The sequence below is a fragment of the Gobius niger genome, assembly GCF_951799975.1.
Source record: "Gobius niger genome assembly, chromosome: 3".
NCBI classification, from domain to species: domain Eukaryota; kingdom Metazoa; phylum Chordata; class Actinopteri; order Gobiiformes; family Gobiidae; genus Gobius; species Gobius niger.
The window spans coordinates 7,488,970-7,509,898 of NC_136854.1; the positions used below are offsets into that span (position 1 = coordinate 7,488,970).

A 20,929-nucleotide genomic window follows, 5' to 3' on the forward strand; every position below is an offset into this window, starting at 1 on the left:
CAGCCTCTGGAGCGTCCTACACCTTATAGCAGCTGTTCTCTTAATCTGATGTATTTGTCTGGCAGAAACTGTCCTCATTGTGCCTTTATCTGCACAAACCCGTGTGTGTTCTGAATCAGCCACGAATCTCTTAACAATACGATGATTACGCTTCATCTTTTGTGAAATATCAAAGGTTTTCATACCTAGTCCAAGGCATTCAACTATTTCACGCTTTTCATCAGCAGAGAGATCCTTTTTCTTTCCCATATTGCTTGAAAATGGTGGTCTGCTTAATAATGTCCTTTTTCAGTAGTTTTTCCCTTTAGTGGGCTTACCTGACAACTAATTATCAGAGGTGTCTGAGATTGATGTCAGTGATTTATGACAATTACAATTTGCATAATAATTTCGAACACGGTGTAAGTCAAACACGGTCTTGGTCCCCGAGCCTCACAGACACCTCCACAGCAGCAGACTGCAACAAAACATCAACACATGGTTTGATTTATTAAGCAAAATTTCCTTTTTGTCTTTTAACACTGTCCCCAACATTTTTCCTCGACAGAAACAGCTCAGGATGATTCCTGTCATTGATTTAAGGCGAGATGCTGCAGATGAATAGCCTGGCTATTGCCAGACAAAATATCACAAGCTATATTTAGTCCGAGGACCGCCAATTGAACAAGAACACAGCCTAAAGCTTGTCACTGCTGTCATGTTGGAACTGTAAATAAACTTTTTGTAAAAACTATTTTTTTCCGTAAACAAACTACAAGCTTCCGTATGTCGAATAGTGCATCATCATCTTGCCTTCCTTCCTTGTTCTGTGACTGGTCCTAAATCTATGCAAAAACTTTGGCCATGATCCCCAGGCTGTGAAGTTCGATATGATTCAAGTGCACACAGATAAGATAAAAGATAAGTAAGAAAGATAAGACAAACAGACACAGAGACAAGACATACAAGACATACAAGTCCTTCACATATTTTCCATAATTTTCCATTGTTTTTTTTTTACAGTGGCTCTCAAAGAATGGGTACTCCACCAGTCTTCCTTTGTTCTGTTTATCCTTATACACATTTTTATCTTGTTTGGAGTGTTTTTTGGTTGTTTTATGCTAATTTATCTTCAGATTGTTTTGTCTAATATTGTAGGAATTGGGAATGGTAGTACTGGTGCAGCAGGTTCTTGGTCCGGGTCTTTGTCTGGGTCTTGGTTCGGCTCTTGGTTTGGGTCTTGGTTCGGGTCAGGGTCTTGGTCTGGGTCTTGGTTTGGGTCTTGGTTCAGGTCTGGGTCTTGGTCTGGGTCTTGGTCCGGGTCTTACTTGGGGTCTTGGTTTGGGTCCTGGCCTAGGTCTTTCTTCGGGTCTTGGTTTGGGGTTGGTCCGGGTCTTCGTCCGGGTCTTACTTCTGGTCTTGGTTCAGGTCTTGGTCCTGGTCTTGGTTCGGGTCTTAGTCCAAGTCTTGGTTTGGGTCTTGGTTTGGGTCTTGATCCGGGTCTTGGTCCAGGTCTTAGTCTTAGTTTGGGTCACGCCAACAACACGTGTGCATGCCTCGGTACACAACACATTACTGTTTCCTTCACTTGTTGTAAAGTCGGGTGATTAGAAGGATAAATGACCGGGAGCATCGGGGGGAAAGGGTTCAAAAGTCTCCTGTTGGCAAGTTTGGTGTACAGTATATCCCCGCAGACTTCAGTTGTTCTGAATCTGCAGTGGATGCAGTCTGCAGTTGTCCATTACATCACCAAATAAACATTGTGAAGGGAGGTGTAGAATACGTCAGAGTGTCACAAGTCAGTGGTTTTCCAAGAGAGGACAGAGCAGCAGCTCAGAGAGCAGGATTCAGGAGGATTACTGAGAACTGCATGAATGAAGCCAAAAAACACTCTGGGGGTATTTTTGATAGGGAAATAGCATAACAACATGGCTAAAAGCTCCAAAAAGTCGCTTTTGCATGATATAGGACCTTTAAAACTATTATGTTCAGGACAAAACTAGACACAAATCATCTGCAGCGTCCCACCTTAAACGTCTCTAACTGTAAAGCTGAATGCCCTGTGACAGACCACTAATAAAACAACTCCACGGCCACTGTCAGACTTTGTTTTGAGCTAAATATGAGAGCCACATGGTCCACTGGAGATAAAAACTGTGTAATCCCAAAAAGATCCACTGCCTTTGCGCAATGTGCCCAGTGGAATGAACTTTCAGACAGTCAGAAATTGTCTGTAGATCTTAATAATTTTATTCGAAATTTGAAAAAGTACATTTTAGAGGGGATATTTTCTTTTCTGCCTACACTTTTAGAAAAAGCATCTAATGTATTTTGTATAGTGATTTTATTGTAGATTAGATTTATAGATTATAATTATAATGTCTTGTGTACTCACCTGGGACTGCAGATGGAAAATAACTACTTAGCTAAATCTGGTACAAATAATCTCTTCTTTTGTAAAGGCTAATGGTTTTGTACATTGTCCCTGTTTCAATAAACAATAAACGAACTAACCTGCCGTCGCTGGCACCAGCGCTCACCACAAAGCGGTCGTCAGCTGAGAATCGCACAGAGCTCACGGCGCCCGAGTGTGCGGCCAAACTCCGAGGATTACCCTGAAACACAGTGGGTTAAGACATAAAGGGGGTCATTTACTAAGCCATGTGCTAATTTGCGAGTAGTACTTAAAATTAGCAGGTGGGCGTGTTGCTCCTGATTTACTATTAGAAACTGTGCGTATAGTACTAATGCAAATGTGATATGCAAATCACTGCACAAGCACAGTCTGCGGCTCTTATTCCTGACTGAGCCTGAGGGAACATTTACAAGTTATGACGGTTAAATGACAGATTAATAATTATCACTTTTAATAAAAACAAATTATTATTAGGCTATAGCAATACTCTTGTCTTTAAAGTAATAGCCAAGAAATACTGTCTGTAATTTGTGTCTGTTGTTGCCGTCAGTTATTTAATCATGTATTGTACGTTCACGTGATGGTGCAGGGAAAAAACAAAAAAACAACTCCAAGCCCACCACGCGCTGGTCCGAGGAGCATGTGCGCGCAGCACGAGCTCACAGGCCACGGTCATATCTGCGATGGAAACTAGCAGGAAACAGTGATGAGCGCTGCTGGATGTTTGTCCGAACACTATGAGGTTTTTATCATGGACTCCTTGAAAGTTGAATATCAATCCAGCAGAAATACACACGCACACAGGATCGCATTTTGGAAACGCTCAGGCAGGTGAACAGCGGCTCCTGCCTCTCCTGTAGCCTATCATCAATACGCCATCTCCGCTTTGCTCAAACCCTGTGGATTCCTTAAGGATGAAGGACTTTAAAAGGACAGGTACTGTGTACTTCCTTTATAACCCCGCACACCATTAAAACAACCCAATTATTATTGTATCTTTGTGAACATTTAGAACGCCACACTGGTGCACAAACTGCATAATATTGTTCTGCGCAAAGTTTTAAACCTGCTTCTCTCACGTACTAATTTCTTGTGCAGTTTTACTTCACATAGTCATGACAGCGATCGCTAAATGCAATCATTTGCATTTTCCCCACCTCAAATTTTGCGCAATGTAGCATAGTTGCCTTCGTTTGCATATTCATGAGGATCCATGCGCTAAGTTTGCTCTGCAGCCTCGGCTGTTTTTTAGAAACGCAAATATCAACTGCGCTTGCTTTTTGCTCCACTTTAGTACACCCTACCATGTTTGTACTTGTTAAAATGCTTCGTAAATGACCCCCCAAATTGGACTGTGTCGGCACCCCCTGCTGTGGAAGAGGAGCACACCTGTTGTTGTTGTTGTTGTTGCGGGGGAAAGTCGAACAGTTGCACAACGCCACGGTCGTCCCCCGTAACAAGAGAGAGTCCGGAGTGAGATGCGCTCAAAGTCGTGACCTCCGTGATCTCTGGAACCCGAGGCCACGCCCCCTGCACCTCGTCCCCGGCAACACTGACAAAATAAACAATCAAATAAGAAATCTGCTGTCTCTCCTCTGACTGGTTGGTGGGTCTCACCTAGTCCACGTTGCCCAGGTAACGCTCAGATTCGGATCTGTTTGGACTTTCCCCGACGGCACTGACACGACCAGACGCGAGAGAGACGCTGTCCCTACTGTCCCCATCATCCCCACCTGAGACACACACAGTTCAAACCCTGACACATGATGGTAATTCTAAACCTGTCTAAACCTGTGACGATTGATGAAATACATTTGATTCAAATACCAGCTTTTACAGTTCTTTATTATTTGTCATTTTTATTTTTAAAAAATAATGATGACTTGATAAAATAAAAGATAATTCATAAATGCTTTAATAGTCACAACCATTTTTTATGGAGTGTTTACTGTGACCATGGTCTGAGCCCCGGCAGTTGGTTGTTTTGCGCATGGATTGTTTTGAGAAGCACTCCCCCCGATGGCAACTTTCCTTTCAGTCTCTGCATAGAGACCGATGTCCACCAGAGAGTCATTTGCATTATAAACAGCCATGTTGTTGCTCCAGAATAAACGGGTAAAAACAAAAACTACACAGAATCTTTTGTCTCATTCCCGATTCAAACCTGTACGAACGCTGAGTCGAGGGAGAAGTCAAGTGACGCTCCGGTGCCGCTCAGGTCTTTGCAGAATCCTACGCGGTTCAGACTTGGCCCCAAACTCAGGTCGTAGAAATCGAGCACCGCGTCCACAAACAACACGGCGAGAAACCGGCCGTCAGGAGAGAACCTGCGAGAGATCGGATAAGATCGTACTTTACTGATGTTACAAGAGACAGAGAGCGAGAGGGCGTGAACAGCTGCAGGGTCTGACACCTGGACGTCTCTATGTCCTCTCACCTGAGCACCTGCTTGGCCTCGCTGCGGTCCCTCGTCTTATCTGTATGTCCTCTCACCTGAGGGCCTGCTTGGCCTTGCTGCAGTCCCTCTTCTTATTTGTATGTCCTCTCACCTGAGGGCCTGCTTGGCCTTGCTGCAGTCCCTCTTCTTATCTGTATGTCCTCTCACCTGAGGGCCTGCTTGACCTCGATGCGGTCCCTCTTCTTATCTGTATGTCCTCTCACCTGAGGGCTTGCTTGGCCTCGCTGCGGTCCCTCTTCTTATCTGTATGTCCTCTCACCTGAGCGCCTGCTTGACCTCGCTGCAGTCCCTCTTCTTATCAGTATGTCCTCTCACCTGAGCGCCTGCTTGGCCTCGCTACAGTCCCTCTTCTCGTCTGTATGTCCTCTCACCTGAGGGCCTGCTTGGCCTCGCTGCAGTCCCTCTTTTTATCTGTATGTCCTCTCACCTGAGTGCCTGCTTGGCCTTGCTGCAGTCCCTCTTCTTGCTTGTATGTCCTCTCACCTGAGCGCCTGTGTGGCCCCGCTGCGGTCCCTCTTCGTGCCCCACAGCAACATGTTGTGGACTGTGAGTAGCAGTAGCTCTCCGTTGTCCAGGCCGATGGCGAGGAGGTCTCCGCTGGCGCTGAAGGCGGCGCAGAGCGCGACACGGCCCACGCTCAGACAGCTCAGCAGCTTCTGAAGATCAAAACACAAACCACAAATTTCAGTTTTTTTTTTTTTTCTCTAAACATTGAAGTTAACATTCCCCTTATTACGTGTTCCTTATTGTCATCTAATCTGTAAACTGCGTTCCAAATTATTATGCAAATTGCATGTCAGTGTCATAAAGGTAAAAAAAAATCATATCATATCGACTCTACCCCACACACACTTCTGTTTCCACCACACATTAGTTGTGTGCTACGCCCCCACGAGGAGCACGCTGTACAGATCGTCATTAAATGTTTTGTAAGCCGTGATGAGAATAAATGTGGACAAATACTGCCTTCTGGTGGGAATTATGGAATCATTCAGAGGTGCCAAGCTGTATTCAAACAGAAAAGAAACTGCTAAATACAACTATGAAGGTAAGCTACATGCAAATGTTATGCTAATATTGGCAAAATCCGTGTTTAGAACAGTCGTATGATGTTGTGAAATATTAAATCCGTATGACCTGCGTTTCAAAAGTGAGGGCTGTCAACTCTCGGAGGCCAGAGTCTGTTCACGTCACATCAGACACAGACTAGCACGCTTTGGCCACAGCCTGAGGTCGGTCCCAAAACCTATACCTGGTCAGACCAGTTTGGCCCTGGCCTATGTTATGGAAAAGCTTTCGACAAAGCGGGTGAAAGAGCCATTCGGCTGACACGCGCCTGTATATGGAAAAGGAACTTTAGTTTGTCAGGTAAGCCCAGTTAAGGGAAAAAACTACTGAAAAAGGATGTTCCACAAGACGTTTTGGTACCTCTGGAGGCTCCCGAACATCAAGGTGTAGGACCCTCCAAAGGCTGCAGTTGTGCAAAAACCGTCAATCCGGCCTCCCCTAAACTGTTAATTGAAGCTGACGAGGAGAAACGGCTGCAGTGGCTCAGAAATACATGAAGACTAATTGTCATCAGTAAGGAGGGGGCGGAGTCATGTTTTGGGCCAGAATCATGTGCAGGGAGCTGGTCGGCCCCTTAAGGATCCCTGAAGGTGTGAAAATGACCTCTGAAAAATATGTGGAGTTTCTGACTGACCACTTTCTTTTATGGTACAAAAAGAAGAGTCGCGCTTTCCCGAACAAGATCATCTTCATGCATGACAACGCACCATGTCCTACTGTAAAGAAAACCTCTGCATCATTGGCTGCTATGGGCATAAAAGGAGAGAAACTCATGATGTGGACCCCCCTGACCTCAACCCTGCTGAGAACCTTTGGAGCCTCAAGCAAAACATCTATGAGGGTGGGAGGTTTTCATCCAAACAGCAGCTCTGGGAGGCTATTCTGACATTCTGCAAAGAAATCCAAGCAGAAACTCTCCAAAAATTCACAAGTTTAATGGATGCAAGAATTTTGAAGCTGCTATCAAATAAGAGGTCCTATGTTAAAATGTAACTTGACCCATTAAGATGTTTTTGGTTGAAATAGCTTTTGATTTCAGTAAATATGACCTCCTAATGCTGTAAATTCAACAAATTACCATTTTCAGTTAATTACAACCTATCAAATGCATTGAAACAATGAGTTGCATAATAGTTTGGAACAATAGATTTTGAGTTGTTTATTATTTTTGAATAAATTACTGTTATCTCTGGGAGGTTTTTTCAATCACATTCAAATGATCCTCTAACAGTTAAAGGCTTGAAAATTATGTTGGCTGTCATTTGAGGCTGTTCAGAGCCTGTGTCCTGGTTCTGAACAGTCAGTGCAATGTACAAACTTTTCTCAGACCAAACAAATCCACAATATTTTCCATATCAAACACAGACCTTATCTGTGAGGTCCCAGATTCGCACAGTGGCATCTGTTCCTGTGGAAACCAACAGCTCTTTGATTGGGTGAGTGGCTAGTCCCCAGACTCCACCCACCACTGCTGTTCCGCCCATCACCACAGGGGGTGTTGTTCCTGTGGATGCTGCAGTCCCACTCAGAGCCACCGGGGAGAAAGCTGTCAAAACACAAACAATCACTTAATTAAACCGGCTTTTAACACTGAGGAACTATTCAACGTTCAAGTGCATTCGCCACATGCATCGTCTGCCATTTTGTGATTATCTATTAAACACACACAACATTATTTAACTTTTTAAACAGAGATGGTGTTGTTTACGTGAGACATTACATGTCTCATGTAAACAACATGTATTTAAGCGTATTTACATTATGAGAAGTATTACTGCAGCTTCAACCCTCTCAATGCACATTACATTACCCGAATGGAACCATTTCACTGTATAGTTTCGCTCACTGCTGTAGGCTCTGGAGCAGCAGTGAGTGAAACTATACAGTGAAATGGTTCCATTCAGGTAATGTAATGACTGCATCAGGTTTGACTTACAAAGTGACTGCTACAAACTGCAGCAGAAAAGTTAGGGCCATGTGTTCCAGCAGCTCTGAGCAAGTTCCCACTCTCACTTACCGGCACAGGCTCATAAAGTACATAAAGTACTTATGTCCCTCCCACTGGAGACAAAGAGGGTGACCTACAATTTCTCCCTACCCCCATCTGCCTGTTAGATAAGTGACTGAGAGCCTGAGCTTCCGCCTGGTGCAAGGACATCTTTGCTCCAAATGCAATGGTCATCTTGCCTGTGCACAGCCGTTGTGCTATGTGACTGCGCCGCTTATAAAAAGAGACGTCAATTGACGCGTGGTTTATGACAGGCAGCACTGCTCTCCTCTGCTAGCACTGCTAGCCTCACATTCCTTACATTGATTGTGACTTTGAATTGAATTTAATGATTCCTTTATACTCATTCTTCCTCTTCTGCACTAAAACCGCAACTCCACACACTGATATATATGTCATCCGTCTGTGTCGTCAAACTTTGATAAAAACATAAAAAAAATCTAATCAAATTCAATTGAATCTACTTTGGGCGGTTGTTGTATTTATGACAAACCTCTGGAGTCAAGAACATTATATTAAATTACATTTGGATAAGAGTGTTAAGTAATCATCTGTCTGCGGAAAGCAGAAACACTGCAGAAGTCAGTACCTCCCACAGACACAGGGGGCGCTGCAGAGAGTCCACTCAGAATCAGGTTCGACGCCGCATTCTTTTCTTCCAGTTCCACAATGTCGCCGTCCTTGGTCCCGACCACGATCTTCCCCTGAAACAGAGACCTTTCAGACGCTCAGTGTTTACAGATATCACAGAGGGACCTTTCAGACGCTCAGTGTGGACAGACATCTCAGAGACCATTCTGATGCTCAGTGTAGACAGACATCAGAGCCCTTTCAGACGCTCAGTATGGACACATATATCCCAGAGACCATTCAGGTACCCAGAGTAACTTACGTTGCTTCTGCACACAGCGCGGACAGTGTCGGTAGTTTTTCCCGTCTCCAGTGAAAACGCTCGGCAGCGCTTCATTTCCTGGTCCCAGAGTTTGACCGCACCGCCATCTTTAGTCCTGAAAAACACTCAGCTCTGAGTAGGGCAGGGCAATATAGCCAAAAATGTATATCACAATATAAAAAAAAAAACTATCACGATAACAATATAACAATATATTTGGCAATATAATCAACACCTGACAAACTACTTTTAATTCTTTAATTCTAAGTTCAAATGTAACCAGAGCCGTTTTTTCCTATACGCAAGATGCATAGGGCCCCCGCAGCCGTAAGGGCCCCGCATTTCAGTCAAACTACGGTGTTTCACTGACTAATCAACGCGTTGTTACGGGGACAGGCTCTCTGACCGCGTGCACTCACTCTCCGCCTACTTTGCCACATATAACTCTCGCTTGTGTCCCCGCTCGGCTGTCTGTCTCCCGGTGCTCACTTCGCCTCATGATCCCCTCATGTGCGGCTCCTGCAAGGCTGCATCATGTCACCCTTGTCCCGCGTGCTGCTGTCATGTTTTCCCTGCGCGGACTTGGGGGTGGATCGGTCACAATCTCATTTAAACTCTCTTATCATCTCTAGCGGAGAATCAGGACAGTAGTTTGGCGAATAGACGAGAGTAAAAAGCCATCCGTGGTATTTTTGTCTCAAAGAGGAGTTGAATCCACACGGTTTGAGCACAGTTACTTACAGTAACTCTGGTTCTCTGAATGTGCAGTCTATAACGAATTGGGCTACTCACAGGCTATTTTTCAGTGGTAAGACATAAATAACTGTCAGGAGCAGATGTCAGTTAGTTTTAAATCCGGACTTCCCAAACTGTGGGTCAGGGACCAAAGGTGACAGAATGACCATTTGCCATTTACCATTTTAATAAGTGGGGGAAATGGACTATAGTAGTCCTAAATCCCAGTCAAACAGTGGCTTTGTTTGTTTGTTTGTTTGTTTGTTTGCTTAGTGGTTCTCACACAGAGGGGCAGGGCCTGAATTGAGGTTATTATGTTCCACTTCTGCCCTGCACTACTGCACAGTTTTTGACTGTAAATGGATTTGCCCTTCGTCGAATGGCCATAGGATGCGTAGGTATTGTAGGGCCCCCGTGTGGATTTTTGCTTAGGGCCCCAGAAGGGCCAGCACCGGCTCTGAATGTAACTCTGAATTCCCCTACATCTGTGGGTCTACTTCTACCTGGAAGATAATGAACGATAAGATCAAATATTGTTGCTAAAAGGAGGAGATGGAGTGAGATGTAGATGAGCTCATCCTGAGGCTTATGTGAGATCGGAAGAACGCCTCAATAGTACATTATAAGCCTTTGACCACGTTCATCGTGTTGTTGTTAGTACAGTAATATGCTCACTTGTTAAAAGTGAACAGAAATGTTGTTTTGCTTATTGTGTCTTGTGATGCTTTGTCAAATTTAAGCTAAAATTATATTTTTTTCTACAAATGAACAGTCTGTTTTGTATACACTGTGTATATGTACGTTGTATTAATGATAAAAATTAAAAGTGAAGAGAAATTAGTGTTGACCCAAGATTGATGACATGATGACAACTAAAGTTCATACATGTATGCTGATTTGGTGGTCTAATGGTAACATTCATGACCGAGCAGCTCTTTCGAATGACTCTTTAAGGTGAACGGTTTGTACCGGATCTCAATTGTGAAAATAGACGGATCTTCAGTCAATTTTATCTAGAATTCTCCAGAACGAACACAAGAATCAGCCCAACAACGGAGCAGGCGATCAAAGCAATCAAAGTTGATGATTTGTCAGACAGTTGCAGCCTCTTTTTATTAGTTGTGGTGCAAGATTTGATTCACAAACACGTGTTTCAAAACATAAATGTCAGTGCCATTGTCATTTTAAAATAAAAATGTGCCTTTTATCAATCGCTTCTTAGATATTGTGAGTTATCTGTCTATCTGTCACACTTTACATTTGTAAACAAATGGTGTTATTATAATGCTACATTGAAAGAGCCAGTCTTTTGAACTACTCAGGCTCCCAGTAAAGAGCCATATATCCTTTAACTAGTGGTCTATAATAGTGGCAAACTTGGCAAACTCTCACAAAGGAGAAATTCACTTGTTACAGTCGGCGTTCAAGAAGATCACTTAGAGTTAATAAAAACATAATTAATTAATTATTAATTTATTAATTAATGAATATTAATTAATGTTATTAATTAATTAATAATAACAATTTCATTTCATTTCAAGAGCTTATTTACACAACAAAAAATATTACTTGTTGTTTAAAAAAAAAACTAGGCCTAACAAATGGTATTGGGGAATTACACTTTAAAATATAGCATTACTTAACAATTCTAATGAGGGCCAAGCAAGGCTAATAAGCACCTTGACACGAGCATCCAGAAACAGGCCTTAGTAAGATAACATTTAAATAAAACTAAATGAAAAATTGAAAAAGAAGAAAACATTACTGCAGTGATTATACAATAATACAATAAATTACTAATGAAATCTTTGAAATCTGATGTGTATCTGATGTGTATAGAGAAGAGAGAAGAGCTGGAGAAAACCTGGAGGGTGAAGGCATCAGTGGTGCCCGTGGTCGTTGGGGCACTCGGGGCAGTGACCCCCAAACTGGAGGAGTGGCTCCAGCAGATCCCAGGAAATACATCAGACATCTCGGTCCAGAAAAGTGCAGTTCTAGGAACAGCAAAGATACTGCGCAGAACCCTCAAGCTCCCAGGCCTCTGGTAGAGGACCCGAGCGGAAGGAAAAAGAGACCGCCCGCGGAGGGTGAGGAAGAGTTTTTTTTATATATATATATATATATATATATATATATATATATATATATGCTCACAAAAACTTAGGGCACACTCAAAAAACACATCCTAGATGTCAATCAATTCGATTTTTCGGATGAAAATCTTTATTCATAGTGTAGGGCAATGTGTTGAGAACAAAATAACATAAGAATGAGAAATGGAAATCAAATTCTCAGCCCCTGGAGGTCTGGATCCAAAATTATAGTCAAAATCAAAGTGACAAATCAGGTCACTGGTTGATCCAAATTCTGAAGAAATTCCTCCAAACGAGTCTGTATCATCCTCAGTCGTGTGTGTGGTCTCCACGTGCCTGAATGCACTCCCTACAACGCCTGGGCATGCTCCTGATGAGACCACGGATGTCCTCCAGAGGGATCTCCTCCCAGACCTGGATTAGAGCATCAGTGAGCTCCTGGACAGTCTGTGGTGCGACGTGGCGTTGATGGATGGACCGACACATGATGTCCCAGATGTGCTCTATTGGATTTAAGTCTGGGGAACGGGCAGGCCAGTCCAGAACATCAATACCTTCATCATGCAGGAACTGCTGACACACTCTTGCCACATGTGGCCTGGCATTATCAGGCATCAGAAGGAACCCAGGGCCCACAGCACCGGCATATGGTCTTACAATAGGTCTGAGGATCTCATCCCGGTACCCAATGCCAGTCAGGGAACCTCTGGCTAGCACATGGAGGGCTGTGCGGCCCTCCAATGAAATGCCTCCCCAGACCATCACGGACCCACCACCAAACCGGTCATGCTGGATGATGTTGCAGCAGCAGAACGTTCTCCAAGGCATCTCCAGACTCTGTCACGTCTGTCACATGTGCTCAGGGTGAACCTGCTCTCATCTGTGAAGAGCACAGGGCACCAATCTGCCAATCGCTGTGTTCTCGGGCAAATGCCAATTGTGCTGCACGGTGTTGGGCAGTAAGCACCAGCCCAACGCCCTCATACCCCCCTCATGGAGTCGGTTTCTTACCGTTTGAGTACCAACATGCACATTTGTGCCCCTCTGGAGGTCATTTTGTAGGGCTTGGGCAGTGCTTCTCCTGTTTTCTCCGTGCACAAATGAGCAGATAGCGGTCCCCCCCCGTGGTCTCAGTGGTGAGAACACTGGACAAATGCAAAAGTGTTCCAAAAATACGGTACAAAGGATGAAGACAGGGAAATGGTCTGTGGTCACCACCTGCAAAACCATTCCTCTTTTGGAGTGATCTTGCTCATTGCCTCTCATTTCCACCTGTTGTCTGTTTAATTTCCACAACACCAAGTGAAACTGATTCACAATAAGCGTGGCTTCCTAACTGGACAGTCTGATATCCCAGAAATTTGACTGACTTGGAGTTACATTGTGTTTTTTAAGTGTGCCCTAAGTTTTTGTGAGCAGTGTATATATATATATATATATATATATATATATATATATATATATATATATACTCTTCCTCACCCTCCGCGGGCGCTCTCTTTTTCCTCCAAGCTTGAGGGTTCTGCGCAGTATCTTTGCTGTTCCTAGAACTGCACTTTTCTGGACCGAGGTGTCTGATGTATTTCCTGGGATCTGCTGGAGCCACTCCTCCAGTTTGGGGGTCACTGCCCCGAGTGCCCCAACAACCAAGGGCACCACTGATGCCTTCACCTCCAGGTTTTCTCCAGCTCTTCTCTGAGCCCCTGGTATTTCTCTAGTTTATCATGTTCCTTTTTCCTGATGTTGAAGTCACTTGGTATTGCTATGTCGACCAAAACGGCTTTCCTCTGCTCTTTTTCCACCACCACAATGTCCGGTTGGTTCGCCATTACCATTCTGTATGTCTGTATCTGGAAGTCCCACAGGATCTTGGCTTGGTCATTCTCTACCACCTTTGGAGGTGTTTCCCACTTTGACCTTGGGGTTTCCAGTCCATACTCTGCACAGATGTTCCTGTACACTATACCAGCACTTTGTTATGGCGCTCCATGTAAACCTTCCTGCCAGCATTTTACACCCTGAAGTTATGTGCTGGATTGTCTCATTGGCCTCTTTGCACAGTCTACACCTGGGGTCTTGTCTGGTGTGAAAGATCTGGGCCTCTATTGCTCTGGTGCTCAAGGCCTGCTCCTGTGCAGCCATGATGAGCCTCTGTGCTGTCCTTTAGGCCGGCTCTGTCTAGCCATTGGTAGGATTTCTTGATAGCCGCCACTTCAGTTATGTTTCGGTGGTACATCCCGTGAAGGGACTTGTCCTCCCATGGCGGGACCTCCAGCACCTCATTTTCTGTTCCCCATTGTTTGAGACATTCACTGAGCATTCACTTCTGTTGGAGCCTTGTCCTTAATGTACTTATGGATCTTGGATATTTCATCCTGGATAGTGGCTCTCACGCTCACTCGTCCTCGGCCTCCTTCCTTACGGCTAGCGTACAGTCTCAGGGTGCTGGATTTGGGGTGGAACCCTCCATGCATGGTTAGGAACTTTCGTGTCTTCACATCTGTGGTCTGTATCTCATCCTTTGGCCAGCTTATTATTCCTGCAGGGTATCTGATTACTGGCAGGGCGTAGCTTTTTATTGCCCAGGACTTGTTCTTGCCATTGAGCTGGCTTCTTAGGACCTGCCTTACTCGCTACCTGGCAACTTGAGGTTGCCATTTACTTGTGAAATTCTGAGGTCCTCAATGTCTGCTATTGTTCCTTCTGGGAGTGAGACCCCTTCTGTGTGGACTACCTTCCCTCTCTTAGTCACCATCCGACCACACTTCTCTAGTCCGAATGACATCCCAACGTCTGCACTGTCGGTCCGGGTGGTATGGATCAGTGAGTCAATGTCTCGCTCTTTCTTAGCGTACAGCTTGATGTCATCCATGCAGAGGAGGTGACTGATGGTGGCCCCGTTCCTGAGTCGGTATCCATAGCCAGTCTTGTTGATTATTTGGCTGAGGGGGTTCAGACCTATGCAGAACAGCAGTGGGGACAGAGCGTCTCCTTGGTATATGCCACATTTGATGGAGACTTGTGCAAGTGAATGAAGGCTCTTAGAGTCCTGTTGATGTTGTATAGCTCCAAGCATGCAATGATCCAAGTATGTGGCATTGAGTCGTAGGCTTTCTTGTAATCAATCCAAGCAGTGCTCAGGTTTGTGTGTCGGGTTCTGCAGTCTTGAGCGACTGTTCTGTCTACCAGGAGCTGGTGTTTGGCACCTCTGGTATCTTTACCGATTCCCTTCTGAGCTGTGCTCATGGATTGATCCATGTGCCGGCTTACCTTAGCCGATATGGTGCCGGACATGAGCTTCCACATTGTGGAGAGGCAGGTTATTGGCCGATAGGTGGATAGGACTGTACCCTTTGAGGGATCCTTCAAGATCAGGATTGTGCGCCCCCTTCGGTTAACCATTCAGGGTGATTCCCATCTCTCAGCAGCTGGTTCATTTGTGCTGCCAAGTGCTCATGGAGTGCCATGAGTTTCTTAAGCCAGTAGGTGTGTATCATGTCAGCAAAAAATCAAACAAACTGAGGCACTCCAAAGGTAGAAATATTAAAAAGCCTTTATTTAAACATGGCTAGATAAGGTAAAATTCCCAACGCGTTTCGGCTCTAGGCCTTCCTCAGGGCAAGCTTGCCTTCCTCAGGGCAACCTTTGGAGTGCCTCAGTTTGTTTGATTTTTTGCTGAAACGGATCCCTGCACTGAAGAGCACCCAAAAGACTAAACTTATAAAACTTTTTACATCAGAGTAGCACTCCAGCCTCCCAATTTTTTCAAGTGTATCATGTCAGCGCCTGGTGCTGTCCAGTTTTTCATACCTCTGCCACTGTAATGGTAGCTGGATTCTGTTCAGGGAGGTTGCTGTGGTCCTCTCTCAGAGCCACCAGCCACTGTAGATCACTGTTATGTGCTGCCTCCTTCTCCCATATGCCTTTCCAGTACTGTTCAATTTCTAGCCTTGGTGATTCTGCTCTACTATTGTTATCCTGCTATTGAGCGCACACTTTCGCTGGTTGAGGTTTGACGATTTACTCGTCTGGCTTCGTTGTCTCTCGTGTACCTCTTTCGGCGTCTGGCCAAGGCTTGGAGCCTTTTTTTTGGCAGTTTACAATGCTTCAGGGGGGCATCTGGCTGTACCTTTTGGGTACTTGCTTTTTCATTTCCTATAAATACCGGTCCCTCCCCTGAGCCTCTCCTCATTCCCAGTTACATGTGCGCTCCCGTTCCTACGGCCGCATATGGTAATCTTTTCTCTTACCTCATGTCGCAGCTGTTGTTCTCCTAAGTTATCTTCATAAGTTGTGCGTCCTGTGGCCGGGCCCCCCGGTCCGAGTTGCGCCTGGGCGCATGACACCGGCTTATTCCCAGTTCTCACGTGGCCCGTCACACTAGTAGTGCTGCTATGGTCGTTCATTACATTTCCACTTCCGCTAATTCAGCTACGCTACCGTATGTTAGCTCCTGCAAACTCAGTTATGCTACCTCATTCTGCCTCAGCTCCTGCTAACTCAGAGTTTCTTTCCAAACTTTCGATATGTTGCTGTTGACATGACACATGGGGTTCGGTGCCCCGCTGTCTCTCCGTTCCGCTGTGCTCTGAACCTGGATCCGACACTGTCTGTCCCTGGTCTGAGGCCTCCGCGGCAGCCTCCGCTCATTGAAAATAGTGTGGCGTTTCCTGTAGAAACTGTGTGTATGGGGAAAATAGTCATACAGGTTAGAACAGGTTTGTGTGGGTCCATGACGCAGTTGGAGCAGGGTCAGAAAACTATTACACTGAGTGGACATCCAAAGGGCCAGTTTGTGGGAAAACAGGACGCTTTTCTTCATACAAGACCAATGAGGCTTTGGGCTATACCAGAGGGGGTAGGGGAGTGTCCTGGTGAGTGAGTGAATTTGTTGAGTGAGTGAATTTTGTGTACGTGAAGTGCCATGAACCAGCATAGAGTCAAACTGTCCAGCAATATAAAACTATAATATAAATCTTTATGAACTGGAGAGACACATCGATGGGGCAACTTAGTATTTTGGAAAGTAAACAAACATAGGCCTAGTTCATGTCATTACATATTTTGTGCTATCGGTTTGGGTCTGGGTGGTCGATGCAGTAGCCCATATGCATCAGTGAGTATTTTGGTCATCAGTGAGTATTTTGGTAATTGCGCCCATAACCCTATGCAATTTGTCAGTGCCAATCTTGCATATAAATATACATTTAAGACATGTCAAGAAGACATACCCTAGTATATTGTTTGGAATAATGTATTGCAATGCATTTAAGAAGAAGATCTTTCACAGACATGGTCACAAAGCGTTTTACATGAGAGAATTTTATATTCAATTCACCCTACACTCGGTGGTGGTAAGCTACGTTACCACCATCATTCACCCACAGACACAGCATTCACCCTGGCCTACTGCACATATTTTTAGTGATGGGGGAAACCGGAGTACCCGGAGGAAACCTACGCAGACACGGGGAGAACATGCACACAGAAAGTGTACATGTGTGCAACTCCACACAGAAAGGCACCGTCCAGATGGGAATCGAACCCGGGACCTTCTTGCTATGAAGTACGAGCTCTAACTGGTGCACTACCGTGCTGCCCGTATTTAAAAATATTTAATGCAAGTATTTTAAATACTTACAGTAATTTTGGTTATTTATCGTTCGTAATATTTAGATGAATAAATAGTTATTCATTTATTTTGCATCATAATCTAAACAGCGTATTGTGTTTATTTTCCCACAGGTGCACTTATATATATATATATTTTCATTTAAAATGCATCAGAATACAGTAAATTAAAAATGATTTAAAAAATGTTCTTAGTCCCAGGCCACTGCTTGCCAAACTCAAAAAGTCAATGCATGCCACTGCTTTTTGCTGTTGCCTATGGCAATTGATGGTATTTTAACTACTTTTTAATACAGTTATATATAGAGATATTTGTGTATACTTTTAGGACTTCTATTGATTGATTTGTTTTGTTGTGTTTTATGGTGTTGCTGTGAAGCACATTGAGTTGCCTTGTGCATGAAATGTGCTGAGTAAATAAATTTGCCTTGCCTTGCCAATTTTCAGCCTGAGCCCAGACAAACTAAATAATTGTTTGTGCATTGTCAATCTACCATTTTCTTTCCTGCTGTGGCTTAAGAATAGATAAGCTTTGCTTAATGTTATGTAATAGGTAGTCAGATGTATGCATATACTGTATATTTATGACATCAATATTGTCCTGTAATACAGTGTTAAACAGCATGAAACAAATGTAAATATACAGCTTTACAAAAGGAAAATCTAGGTCAAATGCAGCTAAAAATAATGACAGGGTAAAAACATTTTTTGCCACAGTTGACTGACTACAGAACATGACTGTGTGGGTGGGTGTTTTGAGCAGAGCATGAAGGAAATATACTTCAGTCCTGTACTTCAGTAGAGTTGTTGAGGAGGTGTATTTGAGTATTATTTGTGTTGAGAACTTTTTACTTTTATTCCACTACACTTGAAAGGCTTTGGACTGAAGTTTGAAGATCAAATACTTCAACTTCAGCAACTTTTAGGGCAAGGCAAGTCATATTTATTTCTATTGCCCATTTCATACACAAGACAACTCAATGCGCCTTATATTGGAGTCCTATTTAAGCAATAGCATCAGTTTCACTCAAGTAATGAAACTCTGTGTGAGTGTGGCAGAGTGAGGCACTGACGGTTTCTCCTTGGCGCCGCTGACGATCAGCCCGTCTTGCAGAGTGGTGAACATACTGAAAATCGGGCCGCTGTGCGCCTTCTCCACGATGCGCTGAAGCACATGCTCCTTCCACACAAACACATCGCCGTTTATGGCTCCGGAGAAGGTCAGGCCGTTCTGAGGAGCACAGCATTTACTCACACACAGGGATAGCCTAACCCTAACCCCCACCTCAACCAGCTGAAAGGACTCACCGCACCAAAGGCGAGCGACAGCATGGTCTGATGCTTCGCCCCGACCACACCCGCGATGAGACCTTTCTTATAGAGCAGCGCGCCGCCGACCACAGTCCAGAACTTGATGTGTTTGACTCCGACAGAAACAAACTGTGAGTCCGAGTCTGGGCGAAACTCTGCCACGAAGATCCGCTCGCTGTGGCCCCCCCTGCAGGTCACCACCGAACCTGCAGCAACAACAAAAAATTCATATACAGACTTTTTTCTTCCATTAGATGGAAATAATTTAAAAATAATAATAATTCCCCAACCCCCCAATTTCCCCCTCCACCATCTGTGACTGTGGTGCAGATGGTAGTGCAGGTCGGTGAAGGTCGGGGGTTCAAATGCACCCTATTGTTGTGTCCTTGTGCAAGACACTTCACCCACCTTGCCTCCAGTGTGTGCGTACATTGGTGTATGAGAGTGTGAACGGTGACTGGTTCCGTTTCTATAAAGCAATTTGGGCCTAATGTAGGTAGAAAAGCGCAAGTCCATTTACTATATTTTCCTAATTTTTACATTTTCTTTCCCCAAGCATATCTTCGAAACAGCAAGGAGGACATACTTCTTTTAAAGTGGGACAAACATCTAGGAGAAAGCATATTCAGACTGTGCATTAGGTGAACAGCAGTCCTTCCAGCTTACCTTCCTGCCACCGCCATAAAGTGATGGTGTGTTCAGGGTCCACTCCCACCGACAGTAGCAGTTTTCCTGTGGCGCTGAAGTTCACGTAGCCCACGCCTTTCCCGTGAGCACATTGTAGCACGGACAGAGTCTGCTTCGACCCCGCCTCCCACACGCGGATCAGAGCACCTACAAGGTACACATGTACACAGTTATTAAGTAAACTGAGCTGCTGCAAGGGACAGGGGTCAACAATAGAAGTGAATCAGTCTTAATCATGGTTTAGGTCGAGTATTTTATTTGAGTTTCACTAAATTTTAAAAGTTTTTTCAATTTCTGCAACTGGTCTGCTGAAAGGTTAGCTCTGACTGTGAGCTTTAAAAGTGTGGAAGAGTGAGGCTGGGGCGAGAGTGTGACATGGGTGAGAGCGTGCAGGGGTGGTTGATACGGGCCCGCGCACCAGGCGAGGGCCTTTCAGCTTTAATTATTATTGATATTATTATTTCTTTTATCTGGACGCAATACGAGTTCTCAACAGAAACTGAATTAACGTCACTCACCTGAAACATCAGCCTCTGGACAAAGACAAAAACAGTTTGTTTTAATTTAAGGAGGGGATTGTTAAAAAAAATGGGCGAGCCTTGCTCAACAGGTGAGTCTTACCTGGAGCCTCACTCCGGTCTCCTTCAGGAAGCAACAGAGAAAAAGAAACACTGGTCAAACACAGAGAAAGATCTGAATCCTTCAGTCCAGTCCAGGTCAGACCTATCTTTCAGTTCGGTCCAGGTCAGACCTTCTGTCAGTCCAATCCAGATCAGACCTGTCTGTCAGTCCAGTCCGGGTCAGACCTGTCTGTCAGTGCAATCCAGATCAGACCTGTCTGTAAGTCCTGTCTGGGTGAGACCTGTCTGTCAGTCCAGTCCGGGTCAGACCTGTCTGTCCGCTCGCCACAACGCTGCTGTACTTTGGATGTTGGTTCACGGTCAGACTCAGGATGCTATCTGTGTGCTCCAGGTAGAAGCTCTGGGTCCCTGTGGCACAAACAACATGCAGCAGATCAAACACAACATTCAGCTTGTATAGTTTCCATTCAAGTGACACACAACTCACACCATTCTAAAGAGCCTATGGTTTCAAATGGAGGTGCTGGTAAGAATTCTATGTTTGAAACTGTTGAATATACTTTTTTTTCCCCTTTTACTTACTTTCATGTGGACAGGACCATAATGACTTTATTTTATAAATCTTGTGTTGAGTCAGTGCTAACGTTTTCCATGATGTGATGGTATGGGATTCTCAACGTTCAATCAAAAAAGTCACTCAGCAGAATAGTGGAACTGAGCTCTAAGGGTTTGGGAACTCCGCAGACTTAACTTACCTGTTTTCGAGACAAGCCAAGAGGAAGGAGAAACAGATATAAATATTCCTTTATACCTGCAGCAATCTCAATTCCTTGTCTGTGTACTGGAGCTGGAGCACCTTGCGGGTGTGCAGAGTCTCTGATGTGTTTTATGTCTTTTGCTGTAAACCAGTTGCCCCACATGAAATTAAGTGATCTTTGTGTTTAGCTAATATCTAATCGTCTATCATAAGGACAATCCACACAAAAAAACAACTACAAAACAAACAAAACGGCCTTCACTGTTTGAACAGTTGAAGTAAGGTCTAATTGGTTGTAGACAATATTCCAAAA

General features: G+C 44.4%; 1 protein-coding gene across 1 annotated transcript in view; it reads right to left on the minus strand.

Annotated features, from left to right (window-relative positions):
• Positions 1-368: 368 nt before the first annotated feature.
• The window catches only part of LOC306961007 (echinoderm microtubule-associated protein-like 6), a 77,466-nt gene continuing 56,905 nt past the window's right edge, over positions 369-20,929 (minus strand). The window contains exons 29-43 of the mRNA XM_079553616.1: positions 20,169-20,267; positions 19,900-19,920; positions 19,797-19,811; positions 19,258-19,425; positions 18,589-18,797; positions 18,354-18,511; positions 8,822-8,936; positions 8,519-8,633; positions 7,289-7,467; positions 5,337-5,509; positions 4,560-4,722; positions 4,013-4,128; positions 3,785-3,947; positions 2,494-2,594; positions 369-457 (exon numbers count right to left, since the gene is read on the minus strand). Of these exons, the coding sequence (XP_079409742.1) occupies positions 433-457; positions 2,494-2,594; positions 3,785-3,947; positions 4,013-4,128; positions 4,560-4,722; positions 5,337-5,509; positions 7,289-7,467; positions 8,519-8,633; positions 8,822-8,936; positions 18,354-18,511; positions 18,589-18,797; positions 19,258-19,425; positions 19,797-19,811; positions 19,900-19,920; positions 20,169-20,267 (1,820 nt within the window). The 3' untranslated portion in view covers positions 369-432. The remainder of the gene's footprint in view (positions 458-2,493; positions 2,595-3,784; positions 3,948-4,012; positions 4,129-4,559; positions 4,723-5,336; positions 5,510-7,288; positions 7,468-8,518; positions 8,634-8,821; positions 8,937-18,353; positions 18,512-18,588; positions 18,798-19,257; positions 19,426-19,796; positions 19,812-19,899; positions 19,921-20,168; positions 20,268-20,929) is intronic.